This window comes from Dioscorea cayenensis, chromosome 10 (assembly GCF_009730915.1).
Source record: "Dioscorea cayenensis subsp. rotundata cultivar TDr96_F1 chromosome 10, TDr96_F1_v2_PseudoChromosome.rev07_lg8_w22 25.fasta, whole genome shotgun sequence".
Lineage (NCBI taxonomy): Eukaryota > Viridiplantae > Streptophyta > Magnoliopsida > Dioscoreales > Dioscoreaceae > Dioscorea > Dioscorea cayenensis.
The window spans coordinates 1,650,114-1,666,886 of record NC_052480.1 but is presented as its reverse complement, the minus strand read 5'-3'; the positions used below and the strand labels follow the sequence as shown (position 1 = coordinate 1,666,886).

General features: G+C 33.9%; 1 protein-coding gene and 1 pseudogene across 1 annotated transcript; one reads left to right on the top strand and one right to left on the bottom strand.

Moving 5' to 3' along the window:
• Positions 1-1,991: 1,991 nt before the first annotated feature.
• LOC120270053 lies at positions 1,992-4,617 on the bottom strand (annotated as a pseudogene).
• A 4,515-nt stretch (positions 4,618-9,132) lies between these two features.
• On the top strand, positions 9,133-15,677 carry LOC120270011 (O-fucosyltransferase 38-like). The gene is given in 12 exon segments (XM_039277019.1): positions 9,133-9,372; positions 13,094-13,172; positions 13,337-13,404; positions 13,625-13,713; positions 13,803-13,980; positions 14,163-14,291; positions 14,438-14,571; positions 14,649-14,862; positions 14,947-14,968; positions 14,971-15,130; positions 15,227-15,322; positions 15,391-15,677. Coding segments are annotated over 12 exon segments (1,470 nt in total). The 5' UTR covers positions 9,133-9,189; the 3' UTR covers positions 15,509-15,677.
• Positions 15,678-16,773: the final 1,096 nt, after the last annotated feature.

Here is a 16,773-nt window from a genome sequence, read left to right as displayed (position 1 = left end):
ATTTTTTGGTACTTTCTGCCATATAAGTATTTAATAACTTAATTAATTATAAAGATATTTTGTTAAAATATTCATTTATGAAAATACTCTCACCTACTAATTCTATTGCACACAAGATCAATCTCTTACCTCTAAAAGATTGAAGTTGAAGGATAATAATAAAGGTACCTTTTATTAAAATACAGATATAAGTTTTTTTTAACAACACTAATTATTAAGAAACGCATTTTTTTTCTTCAAAAACAACAATTATTTAGGGAGAAGGGGAGCAAATTAATAGTTAAAAATATTTTATTTCTAAACCTAGAATAAATTAACTATTATATTTTAAAAACAAAAAATATATATCATTACATAGTTAAATTAAGAGCCTTCCATCATTATAATAATAATAATAATAACTTATTTATATAATAAAAATATAATCTCAAATTTATTTTTAAACTTCAAATAATGAAAGAACGATTGCACAATTCGATATCGAACAACATAAGCAAAAAACTTCGGTCTCACATATTTCCTAATCAAGTCTCGTTATTGAAATATTAAAAATTAAAACGTAAAATATCCCTCATCAACAATCAATAATAGTCTTTTTTTAGTTGATGACTCATGCATTAAATATCTATTTATAATTCACTTAGTTGATAATCATAACAACAATGAATAATTATATTACTCCAACCATAACACGTATTAACGCCTGCCAACCTCTCCATTAATTCTCAGCCACGAGTTCCATTAAATTCCATTAAATTAATTAATCTTTAATCAAAGTTCGGTAATCACTTGGCCACCTTTGTGATCCTCTCAAACATTCTCACGTAACTCCATTACATCTCATCACAAAAGGAGAACAAATATCCATGCAATTAGAAACACCGCGGGTGACAATAAGACTTTGTTCACCTCCTACGTGGCAAGTAGATATTGGATGGAATGGGAGGGAGACCTTAGAAGTGCACCACGTGTGAAGAGAACCACAGTGATGACGCCACGTGTAAGACTCTGAGCTCTAAGAAAACGACACGTGTCGAACAGTGGAACTCAGAGTTGTATTTAAATCAGGGAGCTATATGGAAAGGATTGCACTTGCATGAGATTAATTGAAGCAGAATTAAGGACGTAGGAGTTTTGTGTACTTAGAACTTGGAAATTAAGAGAAAGATGAGGAGTTCTAGTAGGGATGGGATGAGGATAGAGAGAGTGTCTTCTATAGAATTGGAGCCCTAGAACTCTTACACTTGACCAGCTTCAATATGCAAGGGTATATATAATTAATTAATTAGCACTTATTGATTTCTTCTTTGGGTTCTTAATTTGGATTAGTATTTTGAAGAGTAGTTGTTTGTTTGTTTCATTGAATTTATGGTGTGAATAGTTTGGAGATGTTAATTGTATTTGGTTTGTAGTGTTAATGAAGATTATGATCTTGTTGTTTTGGCTTTGCAGGAGGCAGCATTGTATATTCTTAGTACCAAGTCTTTAGAGGAAGCTGTTGGTATTTTTCACTGAGGTGATCATGAGAGCTCTAATGTCTTCTTTTTATCATCTTTTCTGTTGTTCTCTCGCCTTGCAAGAAGTTGTTTGTGTGTGTGTGTGTGTGTGTGTGTGTGTGTTTGTGGGAAAGAGAGAGAGGTTAGTGGCAGTGATCATATGCATCTTTATCTAATCATAGTTGTTGATATATCAGGGTTTTGGAGCCGGTGCTAAGCCCTTACAGAAAAAGGGATGATGCATGAAGAAACGGATGAGATTAATCACTTATCTTCCGACAATATGATGACTTCCTCTCTGGCTGAAGAAACAAGAGACATTGCCTCTGCTCCTTTTTAACCAAAGCTTGTTTTCAATCCTGTAAAAACATGGTGTGCTTTTTATCATTCTGCAGAATCAAGCATGCCATACCATGAATGTTAAGTTTTTGGATGCAAATATATCATACTGCTTTATTGACAGGCAAAAGAAACTGTCATTCTGCTTTAGACATGAAACTGAAACTGAAGCTGAAGCTTCACAGATTCAAAACAAATTATAGGATGAACAATGAGTGACATGCTCTGGAGACACAGAGGAAACAATACAAAACATGAGTATTGCCCTTTAATTATTTCTATTGAAGGAGGACATCTAAACAAAAGCAACTGAGAATCAGACATCCACTGGAATCTGAGCAGCAGGGATAGGCTGAGATTGCTGATAGGTAGCTCCGTCGTTTTCGTTGGCCTCTGCTTCGTTCTCTTTCGATTCCACCAGACCAGCAGCCTCAAATATGTAAGCCTTCACCTCTTCGAACCCTATCGTCGGAGAGTGAAACTTCAGCTCAAGAGCCTCCATGCATAATCCTCCGATGCATTGTTGTAGTCCTCCTTCCGCTTAAGCACCATGTGCCCACTTATTTCCCATACTGCCGGGTTTACTTGAGTGTCCAACAGTTCTTGTGCAACTTCCCCAAGAGCTTGTTTCTCAGCATAACACTGTAAAGTTCAAAAATCATCAGTCAAATAGGGCATCATATGTACAGAGTTATGAGCATTTTAAGTGAGTTTTTCACAATACCATCTGTATGATGAACCAGACTATCTAGGAAAAAATAACAGTTGTGTTTATTATGGCAATATAGCATTCATCCAGTAATATATACATATGTTTTGTTAACTGTATCAAAAATCTATCAATGTTGTTATGTAGCTAAGTTCTAATTATCATTGTTGATGAATGGTTCTGTATGAGAGCAAGAACAAAACAGAGCTATAGCAGTTATATGAATCTTAAGTATGGAAATTTTACCTGTGGGAAGATGAAGATCCTCCTTCCTGAATCAGAAATGAGTATGTTAAATGGGACATTATTGTCTTGAAGCCAAATGCAGGAGGTTGCCACCACATTAGCCAGGTCCTGCAGATTGTCTCCACCCTCATAAACCAGACCTCTCACTGGATAATTGACAAGTTTTTGATATCTTCACACTGTTCTTTTTCCAGACCTTTAGCAATGAGAATTCTTCGAGTCAGAGCCTTTTTCAACAGGGAAAGGCACTGATAGGTAATAAGCCTGTTATCATACAATTGAAACTTTCCATTGTTAATTGTTTCAGAGTTTTTGATGAACTTCATGAGAGAATAGAAGGTTAATTACCCTGAAAGTGGAGGTGATTAATGGTGGCAAAGGCACCCAAACTATTGTAACCAAGCCGGAGGCAAAGGACTCGCAGCTTCTTCGCCATATGAAGCGAGCAAAGAGGCTATCAAGATCAATCCTTTGAGGGCAAACATTCAAGCACACGGGGAATTAGCAGCACATGACCATACTCTATTGGGCTCACCTGCAAACAGGAACTCAAACTCAGTTTAGCAAATGGCTATGGCATAATTTAACTAATCAGAGATAAGGATGTAGCTCTCTCACATTAATAGCGACGACGCTAGGAGAATAGTTCTCCTCGACAAATGCTTTCTCAAGGAACTGAATTTTGCCATCCTTACTGGCCTCAAATCGGAAGAGCACCTCCTCTTGTCCGACTTTTGTGAAGTTGAATTTCTTTGGATCGAATGGTTGAAGTACACGGTCGACCCTAAACCTCGGTAGGCCGTTTCTAAAGGTGACGGCCTTCATTCAGCTGAGCAATAAACCCCTGCTCCCCGGGGATCACCTTCGTCTCACATAGCTGTGACATCATACCGAAACAGGCCCCGGCTCATCCGATCCTCCCACTATAAAACATCATCAAATTCAAAACCAATAATCAAAAGGTACAAAGATAAAAAGATATGGATCCAAATGATGTCACAATCAAACATCTTTACCAATCAAGATGGTAGGAAAGATGGAATTAAAAAACTAAAAAGGAATCATTAATCCTAATACAATCAAAGAATCAAGTAGCCATATATAAGAACAATTTATTACAAATTTAAAATTCTAGAATAAAAGGAGAGAATCATATAAACCCATAAAGCAAGCATATAGATCAGTCATATAAAACAATAAAATACCTATAGATATGAAAGGTGAAATTCCATGAAACAAAGACAGCACTATGAGTCAAATTGAACAATCAAACAACCATAATTAGCGCGGTATGATTCCTAAGCCAAAAAAGGTGACATTTGGTGCAAAAATTGACAATCATAAAGACAAACAAAAGAAAAACAAAGAAAGCAAGAAAGATAAAAGTCATGCTCCAAAAATCCACCACTAAAATCACAAGATCACCTAAAAAAAATCAAAAATCAATGCTAATTCAAGGGAGAAAACAAAAAAGAAGAAGAGCATTTGCCCCAAACCTGTCCAATCAACAGAGTATTGAGGAAGAAATCAGCGGGAGGCTTCTCATCATCAGGGACAGAACCAGCCCTTAGGGTTTCGCTCCCAAACGCAAAAAGGGGCAATTTTGAAACCGTGCACATTGCCCAAAATCAGACCCAATCAAAAATCACAAAAATCCCATAAAAATCCAAACTTTAGCAGATTAAACGCAAGAAAAACCGTCTCACCAGGCAAGCAGCACTTGCCGAGGCAATTCCGGCCACATCCAAGAGACTCGCCGGAATCCTCCTGGTAGTTCGACACCACGGTGGGCACCCTCTTAATTGTCAACATCCTTATTCTATTCCTATCTCTTTCTATCTAAAGCAAAAAGCAAAAAGACAAAGAAGGCAAGAAGGAGAAGCTAGAATCTAAGAGAAAGGACCACCGCCGGCGAGGAAAAAGGAGGTCAGAGGGGCTTCCTCCAGCTGAAGGCAGTGCGCCACGGCCACCGTGTGGGGCAGGGGCTACGCTGGTTGTCGAGGAGAAGGCGGGGATTCTCCACTTCTGGTTGAGCTTTGAGGAGTCCCCTGCCGGCTCGGCTCAATGCTCGCCGTGATTACTCCGACTCCGCCTTCCCCCAAACCTCTTTCTCTCCCTCGCTCTCTCTCTCTCTCTCTCTCTCTCGGTCTCTTCTTCGTTCGTTGTTAAAGATGGAGGTTGGGATCCTTTGAATTTTTATAGCCAAATTTGAGAGAATTTAGAGGGTAATTACTTTTTAAATCAAAAATTTTATTTATTTATTGTTTTTATTTTTATTCCTTTTTAAGAACCTCAAGAATTATGGTGATATAAAGGGCAAAATTAGTCACTTAATTTTTCAGTTTTCTATAACGTATATTTTATTTAAATTTCCATCATTTTCGATTTGTTTTCTTATTAAGTTCTAACACTTACATTCCATATGAATAAAAATAAAATATATATATATATATTAAAAATTCTAATAATTTTTAGTTTTGTTCACTGTTAAAACATTATGTATATATATATATGAAGAAATGTATATATTTTTTAAGTTATTAACAAAATTGATTTTTGTAAAAATATGGATTTAGACCATTCCAAAAGAAATATATTAAAAATCATTTACTCAAATGAATTAAGCTTCTACTATTTTGACCCGTCTCTCATAATAAAATTATATATAGTTTATGAATCCTATTGAGATATGAAAATTACTTTATTAAATTTTTTTTGATATATGTATAGAAATAATTAAAAAAGAAAAAAAAGAAAAGAAAAAAGTAGTGGTTGTTATAAGTAGAAAGGCATGAAAGGGAGATATTCCAAAGAGATCCCAAGACAAATGGCCATAAATTTCTCCATTTTTTGTGTGAAATAGACTAAAGCTAGAAAAAAAAACATTGATTAAATAAAAATTATTTTAAAAAAATTATGTGAGCCAAAGAGACATGGAGCCAAACGTGGAGTGCTTTTCTCCACTTACTATTTTGTTGTAAGTCCGTGGTCCTTACCACTCAATTGATGCTCATCTCTCGTCTCATATTTAATTAGTTGATAGAATCCAATGGTAATGTTTAATTATTAAGAATGTTAATTAACTTGTAAGCTTGTTTATAATTGTGTGATTTCTAGTTATGATCTTGGTTTCTAGAATGTTGATTATTTTATATTTTATTTGATTAGAGCTATGTTTATTTTGTAATCATGTGCTTAATTGTGTGGTATTCTATTGTGGTATTAGTTACTATCAATATTTTCATTAATGAGAGGAGCGTTTTTACTATTATTTATAATGAAAAAAAATAATTATAAAATATGTTTGATTCTCTTTCTTGTAATAAATGTTTCACATATGTAAGATGTGACCTTAGAACTAATATGAACCCTATGTAACATGAGGCTCTAAAATCAAGTTGAAATTTTTGACAAATTAATTGATATTTTCTTCAATATTCATTGCATTTAATAAAATTTCCCTTTCATGATCTTAATAACTACAAAACAAAAGGTATGTTATATGAAAACTTAGTAGTCAAACCAAAATTTTCTCTTTAATATATTTATATGTGCCTTTTGAATTTTGAAGTTAAATTAAAAATTAAAAAATAAGTACTTTAATATTATATAAAATATTCCTTGTTTTCAATAATATAGAATAAATATATTCTAATTATTAATTTATTTAAATATTAATGAAATCAATTTTTATTGAGCTCAAATAAAAATTTTGATCCAAGCCAGTATATTAAAACAAAATCATTTTTAATCCCATAACTTTTTGTCCACCCACACTCTCCAATATATATATATGCATTGACCCAGTTCGATTGTTTGGATCAAATTCTTTGGGTAAGTGTTTATGGCTATCAAGAAGATAGGTTCAAACCTTATTTAAAATAAATAAATAAAATCTTGAAAAGATTATCATAAAACATTGTCTCTGCTTTCTATCCTCATACAACATATAGGGCCCGTTTGGTGGACATGATAGGATATGGACAGATATGATATATTTGGTGCGCACCAGATAAGCCATTGGACATCATTTATTATCCTATTTTACGTTTGAAGTAGACTAGATAATGACAGGATATGATATGAATGATATGTAAATAGACAAAATTACCCTTTATAATGTAATTATATATTATTTTTCAAAATAGACTTTTTTTTTTTAATTTTTTTTCCTTAATGATTTATTTATCAGTATCTTTACGAGTTTCTATTAAATTATTAAAAAAACCTATAATGCCCACAAATATATAGATCATAATATCACCAACTTGTAAAAATTATATTTCATACATATTTATTAGAAAAAAATAACCAAAAATCCATAAATATAGCAAATTAAATACATCACATCAAAATCAATTAAAAAAATCATCCGATTAGAAAAACAAAGACATGATAACAAATGATATTTAGATAAAAAATAAGCACAAGATCGACGGAGAAACTCTTCAACCACTTCGGATGCGAAAAAATCCTACTTAGTGAAATTAACGTCATATTTAGTTGTTGATAAGTTTTTTGTTCTAAGCATCAAAAGATGGAAATAAGGCATATAATCAAACCCTAAATGAGTTTAATAAACCATAAATAGGGTAAAAAAAGTAAGTTTAAAATTTTATCATATCCTACCTGTTTCTATCCTGACTCCCCCCAGGATTTAATATCATGTCCCCAGTAGGATAAATTGAGTCAATAGGATAATATTAGTATATCCTATTGACACACCAAACAAAAGAAAATAATAGGATATGATAGTCTACCAAACGGGCCCATATAATATTATATCATTATTCATAATATTTTAATTCTATTTTATTATAAGTAAATTACATAATTTTAAATTTATAAATTATATATTTAAAATTATTTATACAGATTTGAATGTAAATTTGTATTAGTTTTTTTTTCATAAACAATCCTCTTATTAATGATGATAATCCTCTAAAGTCTTTTTTGAGCGATGTAGTGTGTTGTAATTATATTCAGAAGACACAATGATTTTTCAAAGATCTTTTTCTTTATGTTTAATATAATTTGCAGCCATTATGAATTTAAAAAGCTTATGCGTGATTCAAAAAATAGTAAAAAATTAATTGGTATTCCTCTAACATTTCAATATTATTTTAATTTCATTTGTGTACTATATAATATTTGATATTTCATCAAAACAGAAATATTAGAAATTTAAAACATATAGCAATTAATAATCTAAACAAGCACATATATATATATATATATATATATATATATATATATATATATATATATACTCATAGCCTAAACCAACAATGCTAGGCACCAAAGGGATGAGAAAACAAACCAACAATGTTTTTAAAGATCCCTATATGGATTATTTATCATTTTAATCTAACGGAAATATATTTTTATTATTCAAACTTTTTTTTTTAACGTTTAAATCTATAACAACATCAAACTTATTTATTTTAAATTGTATACATTTCATAAAATATTTTTTATTTCATTTCCTATAATAGACACCATTTTTCAAGATTAAGGTTGAAACTTCATCATAACCTGTTTATTTGTGAATATTTATTACATTTTATATATGATATTTGGAGAATTAAATAGTGGTACAAACTGCTTATTTATCTATGGTTTTATTTTCTCTCCATTGAGGTGCTTTATTATAAAATATATATATTTAGGAAAAAGATTATCTAGGTAGGTAAATTCCTAGATTTAAAATCTAAAAAATTTTTAAATTTAAGTCATTGGATCATCACCCGATGGTTGTTTGTTTACATAAACATTATAAACATTGTACATCTTTTTTAATATTCATGTTTACTGTATAACACTGCAGAAAGTGATATTTACTGTTTATAATGATAAGAGCCGTCAGATTACCATCCGATAGTTACTGTAAACATCCGTAGATTTTAAATCTATGGACGTCTCTAAATTATGGGTCATCTTATATTTATATTTGTTTGTTTCAGAATTTATAATATGAAGGTAATATATTTAGTTTAAAAAAAAAAATTAAATTTTGGTACTATTTGTTATCTACATATATTTTTCGTAAATAATTAGATATTAAAGTACATATGTAAATAAAGCTGCTAATAATCCAACCAAGCATTTTTATTTTAAAAAGTATATATATACAAATTTAGCCCATTATTATAATAAATCAACATTGAAGTAGTTTGGGCCTCAGGCCGGCCACTTTCGACGTTAAAAGCCTATGAAGCCCAATTCATGTAATCTAATCGCAATGCATCATCGTAGCCGTACACCTGTCCCCGTTCTCCAAGCGGAGAACTCCATTGAAATTCACCGGCGGAGTTCCAGAACCCACGCGAATGGATCGCTAGATCGAAGAGAAGAAGAAACGAAGAAGAGGTTTTCTAGAGATTCCCAAAGTGGCCAACGATGGCGAACACGAGGGCCTCTTCCTCCTCTTTGGATCCCCTTTGTTCCCGATTTCTCTCTCCTTCTCCGATCTCCGTGTATGTCTTGCTCCTCCTCGTCTTCTCCACCGTCGTCGTCTTCTTTTCTCATCGCCAGATCGCCCAAGTTAGCCACCAGCCGTTTGTCTCTGAACTGCCTCCCGTGGTACTGATTTCTCTTTGCTTATTGTTTTTGTCTCGAAATTTTCGTTATTTTTGGAAGTTTATCATGCGTCTTCTGTGATTTTTTGCTTAAAAATTATTCCTTTTTGGTTTAATTGCTTTGAGGATAAGAGGATTTATAGAAGGTTGGATTGGAGCTTTGTTAATCATGTTTGGTTTCAAAAAATTGGAGAACCAGTATGTAGTGTCATTCCATGGAGTTTGTCAGATCACTGTAGCTTGCTGATTGAAATAAAAAGAACTAATAAGAGTGTGAAGAGTCCATTTCGGTTCTTTAATATGTGGTGTGAGCACCCAGTTTTTTTCAATATTGTTGAGAGGATTTGGGGTACGCCTATCATTGGAAGTAATATGTTCAAAGTGTATCAAAAATTAAAATTACTGCGTGCTGAGTTGAAGGTCTTAAACAGAAGGGATTTTGGTTTAATATCTGAGAGAATTAGCCAAACCCGAGAATCTCTGAAGGAATCTCAGAGAAGTCTTCTTAATGACCCTTTTAATGGTGATTTACAAAGGAAGGAAAAAAATTTATTAACTGAACTGCAGAGAATGTTACTATGGGAGGAGAGTTTGTTGAAGCAAAAGTCAAGATGTCAATGGGTCAATTTGGGAGATCAGAATTCAAGATTTTTCTTCAATATATTGTAGCAGAGGAAGGCTAGGAATGGTATCTCACAGCTAATTCAAGCAAATGGGGAGATATGTACTGATCAGGAGGGTATCAAAGAGGCTGTTGTGAACTACTTTAAAGATGTGCTTGGTACTGCTCAGATGAGAGGATTTGTTTGATAGCACTGTTTTCCAAGAAATGACTATTCCAGAAAGTGAATGGGAGTCTCTATGTAGCATGGCAACTGAACAAGAAATTAAGGATGCATTATGGAGCATTAAAGATGACAAAAGCCCAGGACCTGATGGGTTTAATAGCTATTTTTTCAAGAAAACATGGAAAATTGTCGGTAAGGAAATATGCCTGGCTATTCAAGATTACTTTGTAAATGGTAAGATGCTGAAGCTAGTGAATTCCACATCTATAACTTTGATTCCTAAAGTTGATTGTCCTTTGTCACTGAATGAATTCAGACCTATATCCTACTGCAATGTAGTTTATAAAATGATATCAAAAATCCTGGCAGGAAGGTTGAGAAGAATGTTGGGAAGTGTAGTTCAACTGAACCAGTCTGCTTTTATCCCTGGTAGGAAGATAGCTGACAATATCCTTCTAGCTCATGAATTATTAAAAGGATATCATAGGGATAAGTATGGGTGTTGTGCTATGAAAGTGGATTTGCAAAAGGCATATGATTCTGTATCTTGGGATTTTTTGGAAGAAGTGATGATGGCATTTCGATTTCCTGACCACTTCATCAAATTGGTAATGGGTGCTGTCAGGTCTTGCAATTTTTCTATTCTGGTTAATGGGCAACTGGAGGGTTTTTTCCCCGGGAGAAAAGGTTTGAGACAAGGGGATCCAATATCTCCTTTATTGTTTGTACTCTGTATGGATTATTTGTCCAGAATGTTGCAAAAGATGACAAGGGATGGGTTTTTGTTTCATAAGGATTGCAAGGTGCTAAAACTGACTCATCTTTGCTTTGCTGATGATCTGATTGTCTTTTCTAATGGAGATGTGAAGTCGATTGAGATTATTAAGAAGACCATTAAACATTTTCAAGGTGTGTCTGGTCTAAAGCCTAATCTACAGAAAAGTTTGGTATTCTTTTCGGGAGTACAGCCTGACATCAAGGAGCATATAATTGAGATAATGGGGTTCAAGGAAGGAAAGTTGCCTGTAAAATACTTGGGATTGCCTCTAGTCTCAACAAGACTTACAAAAGAGCATTGCCATGGTTTAGTAACTAGAATTGCTACGAGAATCCTTAATTGGACGGCGAAGTCATTGTCCTATGCAGGCATATTACAGTTGGTGAAATCTGTATTGACAAGTATGCACATTTATTGGACTTCTATATTCATGTTACCAAAATCTGTAATTACTGAAGTTGAGAAGATGTGTAGATCATTTTTGTGGCATGGCATTGATAAGGGAAAGAAAGGAGGAATGGTGGCTTGGTCTATTGTATGTCAGAGCAAAGTATGTGGGGGTTTGGGAATTAAACCAATGCAGAAATGGAACCAAGTAGCTCTTATTAGGTATATATGGGAGTTAGTTAAGGAGAAAAATACTTTGTGGGCTTTGTGGGTGATAAAAATAAAGTTAAGAAGGCTCAGTTTTTGGGGAATTACAAAGCCAACTGAATGTAGTTGGAATTGGAGGAATTTGCTCAAATTAAGGAAGTTAGCTAAAGCTATGTTTGAGTATAAGCTTGGGGATGGGAAAAGGTTTTCCTTTTGGTTTGACCCATGGTGCCATGGATATTCTTTGGTAGAATTATTTCCTGAAATCAGTTTGAAAGAGATAGGCGATCAAAAAAAAGCTGTCGTCTGTGATTTCTGGAGGAATAATTGTTGGTATATTTCCAAAAGATGGAATCCTACTATGCCAAGAGTGATGGAGTTTTTGAATGGTAACTTTACTGTCACTAATGCTAGACAGGATTTGATATCTTGGGGACTAGAAAAAAAGAGGGAGTTTACTGTTAAGAGTGCATTGAGAGGTTTGATGAAACCAGAACAACAAATGAGTTGGACAAAAATAGTTTGGTCACCAAGCAACTTACCAAGACATTCCTTTATTATATGGTTGGCTTTACATAATCGATTGATGACTAGAGAGAAGTTATTTGATTGGGGGGTTGCAAATTCAAATGTCTGTGCTTTCTGTAACTTTGTTGTTGAAAAGGTTGAGCATCTATTCTTTGAGTGTGGCATTTCTAAAGCAGTTTGGGTGAGAGTGTTAAGGGCTCTTAGGGTGTATAGGATGCCATTTTGTTGGAGAAGAGAAGTTAGCTGGTTTGCAAGGAAAACCAAAGGGAAATCTTTGTTAGCAAGGATGAGGAGGACAGCTTTAACTGCTAGTGTCTATTATATTTGGATGGCCAGGAATTGTTCTATTTTTCAGCAAAAACATGTAACTTCTGAAATGATTTTTCAGCAGGTGAGAGAAATTATGATAATGAAGTACATGAGAGAAGCTTCAAAAGATGATGGAAGTGGGGCTAATTTACTGAGAAGCTGGTACTAAATGTGTGTAGTATGTGATCTCTGGAAGTGGGAATGAATTCTATCTTGGAAGTTTTAGTTTAAAGTTGTTGGAAGGATGACTAGGTATTGGGTTCAAGTGGAGGGAAAAGGAAGTGTTTGGTAGGTGCTGATAGTGGCGGGATGAAGGTTTGATTGGCGAGATATGGATCAGGAATACATGCTCTGATTGGTAGATAGATGGGCTGCAGGACTGGGAGGTGAGTTTAGATAGGCGTTACGGTGTTTTTGATGATGGTTTTGATTGTTTTGGAAGTGAGGTTGCCTGGTGTCATTGTAATATAGGAGAGAACCTCCACCTTTGTTTTTTTGTTAAAAGTTGAGCTAATAAATATTTTACTTTGGTTTGACCAAAAAAAAAAATTGCTTTGAGGATGATCTTGATGTAAAGGGTTATATATTTATTGATGCAATTTGGAAATTTTGAAGGAAAGTTTTCTCCTTTGAATCTTTTATAACATAAATTAAGCTATTACAAGCATTTCTTTTGGTTTTTTTCTTCTGATTTTAACTAAAATTTCTCTCTTTTATTTGTTGTACAGCTTGAAGATAAGCATTTGTGGGATTCTTCTCATGGCTATGGTTACAAGCAATGTATCAAACCTACTCATAGATATAAACGTATAAATCTCTGCTGCTCTGATTTTTTAGTGAATGATTTCTCTGCTCTGTGAAGAATATGTTTTTTTTAAATAAACTTCATTGTAATTTGAAATACCAATCATAACTTACATTACGCCATGAATTCTAGTTTATTTGATCTGACTGGTAGTTTATTCTTTCAGCTCCTCAAGACGTGAATCGCTATCTTACTGTTAGAAGTAATGGAGGACTCAACCAAATGCGCACTGGAGTGAGTTGCTAAAAGGAAATTTTGTTGCATTTGATATTTGACTGTCTGCCGGAGTTATATATTTCATCTTTTTTACTCATTGCTTACATTCTTCTGCCATTCTACCATGCATATGAACTTCGTAATACATGCATGATTTAATAGAAGTGCTCATAAGTATGCCCAATGTAGCATTGTTCATTCAAGAGTGTCAGATTATGTAATTATTTAATGTTTACAGATATGTGATATGGTTGCTGTAGCTCGCATAATGAATGCAACACTTGTAATTCCTGAATTGGATAAGCGGTCTTTTTGGCAAGACTCAAGGTTTGAAACCAAAATAAATAATTAAATGAAGAAGAGAGCACATCTGAATTGGGCCTCATAATTCATTGTTTGTTTTTATTTCTTAACAGCACCTTTTCAGACATCTTTGATGAAAATCATTTCATCAATGCCTTGCAAGGAGACATTCATATTGTTCGGGAGTTGCCTAAGGAGTTGGCATCACTTCCAAGGGCCCGCAAGCACTTCACTTCATGGGCAAGTGCAAGCTATTACGAGGAGGTGTCACATCTGTTCAAGGATTATAAGGTAAGTAACTGGGTGCTTCATGCTCTCAAGAACGATCATATTTCAATTGCTCACATTATGCTTGTGCTCAGGGTATTGTTAGTCATTCTAGTTTGGTGTTATTAATTGATAGTGCATCTCTTATATGATATGAGAATTCAAGCTTCTATTTACATAAAACTTATCAGCAACATTTAAATCAGGTAATTCATGTGCCAAAGTCTGACTCAAGACTAGCAAACAATGACCTTCCTATTGACATTCAAAGGTTGCGGTGCCGTGCTTTATATCATGCACTCCAGTTTTCAGCTCCAATTCAGGACCTGGGGAAGGTTGTAGTGATTTTTCTAATTCTTGCACCCCTGTCATCATCTTTTTTTAGGAGATATCTAGTTTTTCATATTGTGGGCGCATTTAAGATATCTCCTGGGGTATCTTGTATATTAGGTTCTGAGCATGCATGATGCTGGCACCACAGAAGCTTGTGGAGCGGCTGAAATCACACGGACGATATATCGCGCTGCATCTTCGCTATGAGAAAGATATGCTTTCTTTTACTGGATGTACTTATGGCCTCAACGATTCCGAAGCTGAAATGCTGACTGCTTTGAGGTGAGATGCTCTCTATGTATTGTGGATTTTCTTTTCATTTCCTTGATTTGGTTGTGAACCGACTTTCTTGTTCTTAGGGAGAATACGAAACATTGGAAATTAAAGAAAATAAACTCAACCGAACAGAGAATAGGAGGCTTTTGTCCTTTGACCCCCAAAGAGGTTGGGATCTTTTTGCAAGCTTTGGGATACCCTCCAGCCACCTATATCTATATAGCGGCGGGTGAAATATTCGGTGGAGACACTTATCTCTCAGACTTGCGATCTCGCTTCCCTAACTTGGTTTTCAAGGTTCTCCCATCTTGTGCTAAATTATGTTTGGTGCAAACTATGTTACCAATTCTTCCACCTATAATTACATTGAATTTTTTACAGGAGACATTAGCGACAGCAGAAGAATTGAAAAATTTGTCAGTCATGCATCTCAGGCTGCGGCTATTGATTATATAATATCAGTCGAAAGTGATGTATTTGTTCCATCGTATACCGGCAACATGGCAAGAGCTGTTGAGGGACATCGGAGATATCTCGATCACCGGAAGACAATCAACCCAGATAGGTATTCCTCTGTACCTGTTTTGTAGTTGAGATTGTCGACATGTTGCACCTCTACCATCTTCTAAATTACATTATTTCGCACCCCTGTTGGCTTCAGGAAAGGATTAGTGGAACTCTTTGACAAGATGGAAAATGGAGAGCTGAAAGAAAGTTCGACTTTATCGCCACTTGTAACTCGAATGCATAAATCAAGGTAATGTCGATGGCATCTGTGCAACCACCTCTTGATAAACTACTGATATTGAATTTGTTATTTGATAGACAAGGATCTCCAAGGAAACGATATGGTTCTCTACCAGGAATGAAAGGAAGAAACCGTCTTAGGACTGAAGAATCTTTCTATGAAAATCCACTTCCCGAATGCATTTGCCGTAATTGAAAGCACTGATTCTACTGAACTTTGGTATTTTTTTTAGTGTTGCAATTGTTTCATATGATTCTTTTCAATGAAGCATCTGTTGCCAAAACTTTGACATCTCAAACAAGCAAATATATTTTATATGCGAAATTACAAGAGTTACTGAGAAATCCACAACTTATTTCGATTATGAACAACAGTTATTCCTTTCAAGCAAACATAGGTATCAGATCAACCATCCATGTGAATGATGCTGCGGAGACTATCACTGTTGAGCATGAACTCGTAAGCCTTGTTGATCTCGGCGAATGCACTTCATGGGTGATGAATTTCTCTAGTTCTAGCTCTTGCATCAGTTATCAGAACAAGGACTTAGATAATACAATGTGAGAATGATTTCTGAAATTTCAATCATCACCTTGTTCATATACTTCTCCACAACAGCAGGAAGATCGGTTCGCGGTTTATAGTTTCCAAAGATGATTTCATTTCTTACAAGCAAATTAGTGTAATTTGTTTTCTGCAAGATAGTTTAGTGTATTTACTAGAAGAAGATCTAGTTTATTTATTTACTAATGCAATAGTTTATTTAAATTCAAATGATCTTATCATTTTATTCTTGCAAAAAATTATATTATAGTAATGGAGTATATTGTTTATGTTAAGAGAGCTATGGGTAACAAGGAAAGTAAAGAGACTCGGTTTGATCTGGCCATTTTTTAACTCCTAAAGGAGCTCACTTGCACCCCTCTCTGGAATACCCGTATTCCATTTAGATCCTAGGCTCTTATACTATTGGCTATGATCACAATACTAGAAATATATGAATATATAAATAGTGTATATCAAGGTTGTCAGACCCGGCCTGGGCAATGACCCGGCTAAGCCCAGGGGTCAATGGGTTCGACCGGGGTTGAACCGGGGTCAATAATTAAATATAAAAAATATTATAATAATTAATAATAAGCAAATATAATATTAAACCCATAATTATATTATAAAAACATACTCAAATTTGATATTTAAATTGATAAATGACCTTATATACGTGAGAGTTTTCTAATTATGTCATTTTATTTTTTTATATTTTTTTAAATATTTACAAATTTAATATATTAATATATAATTATCGAACTTCTCTCGATGTTATTTATTTATTTATTTGTTTATTGGTTGATTTTGTTAAAATAAATAAGAAATTTAATTCACTAATTCTTATATCTCAATTGAGTTTTTTTATTTTTGTTTTTAAATTTTTCTTATATTTTTTTATTTAATTAGAACAC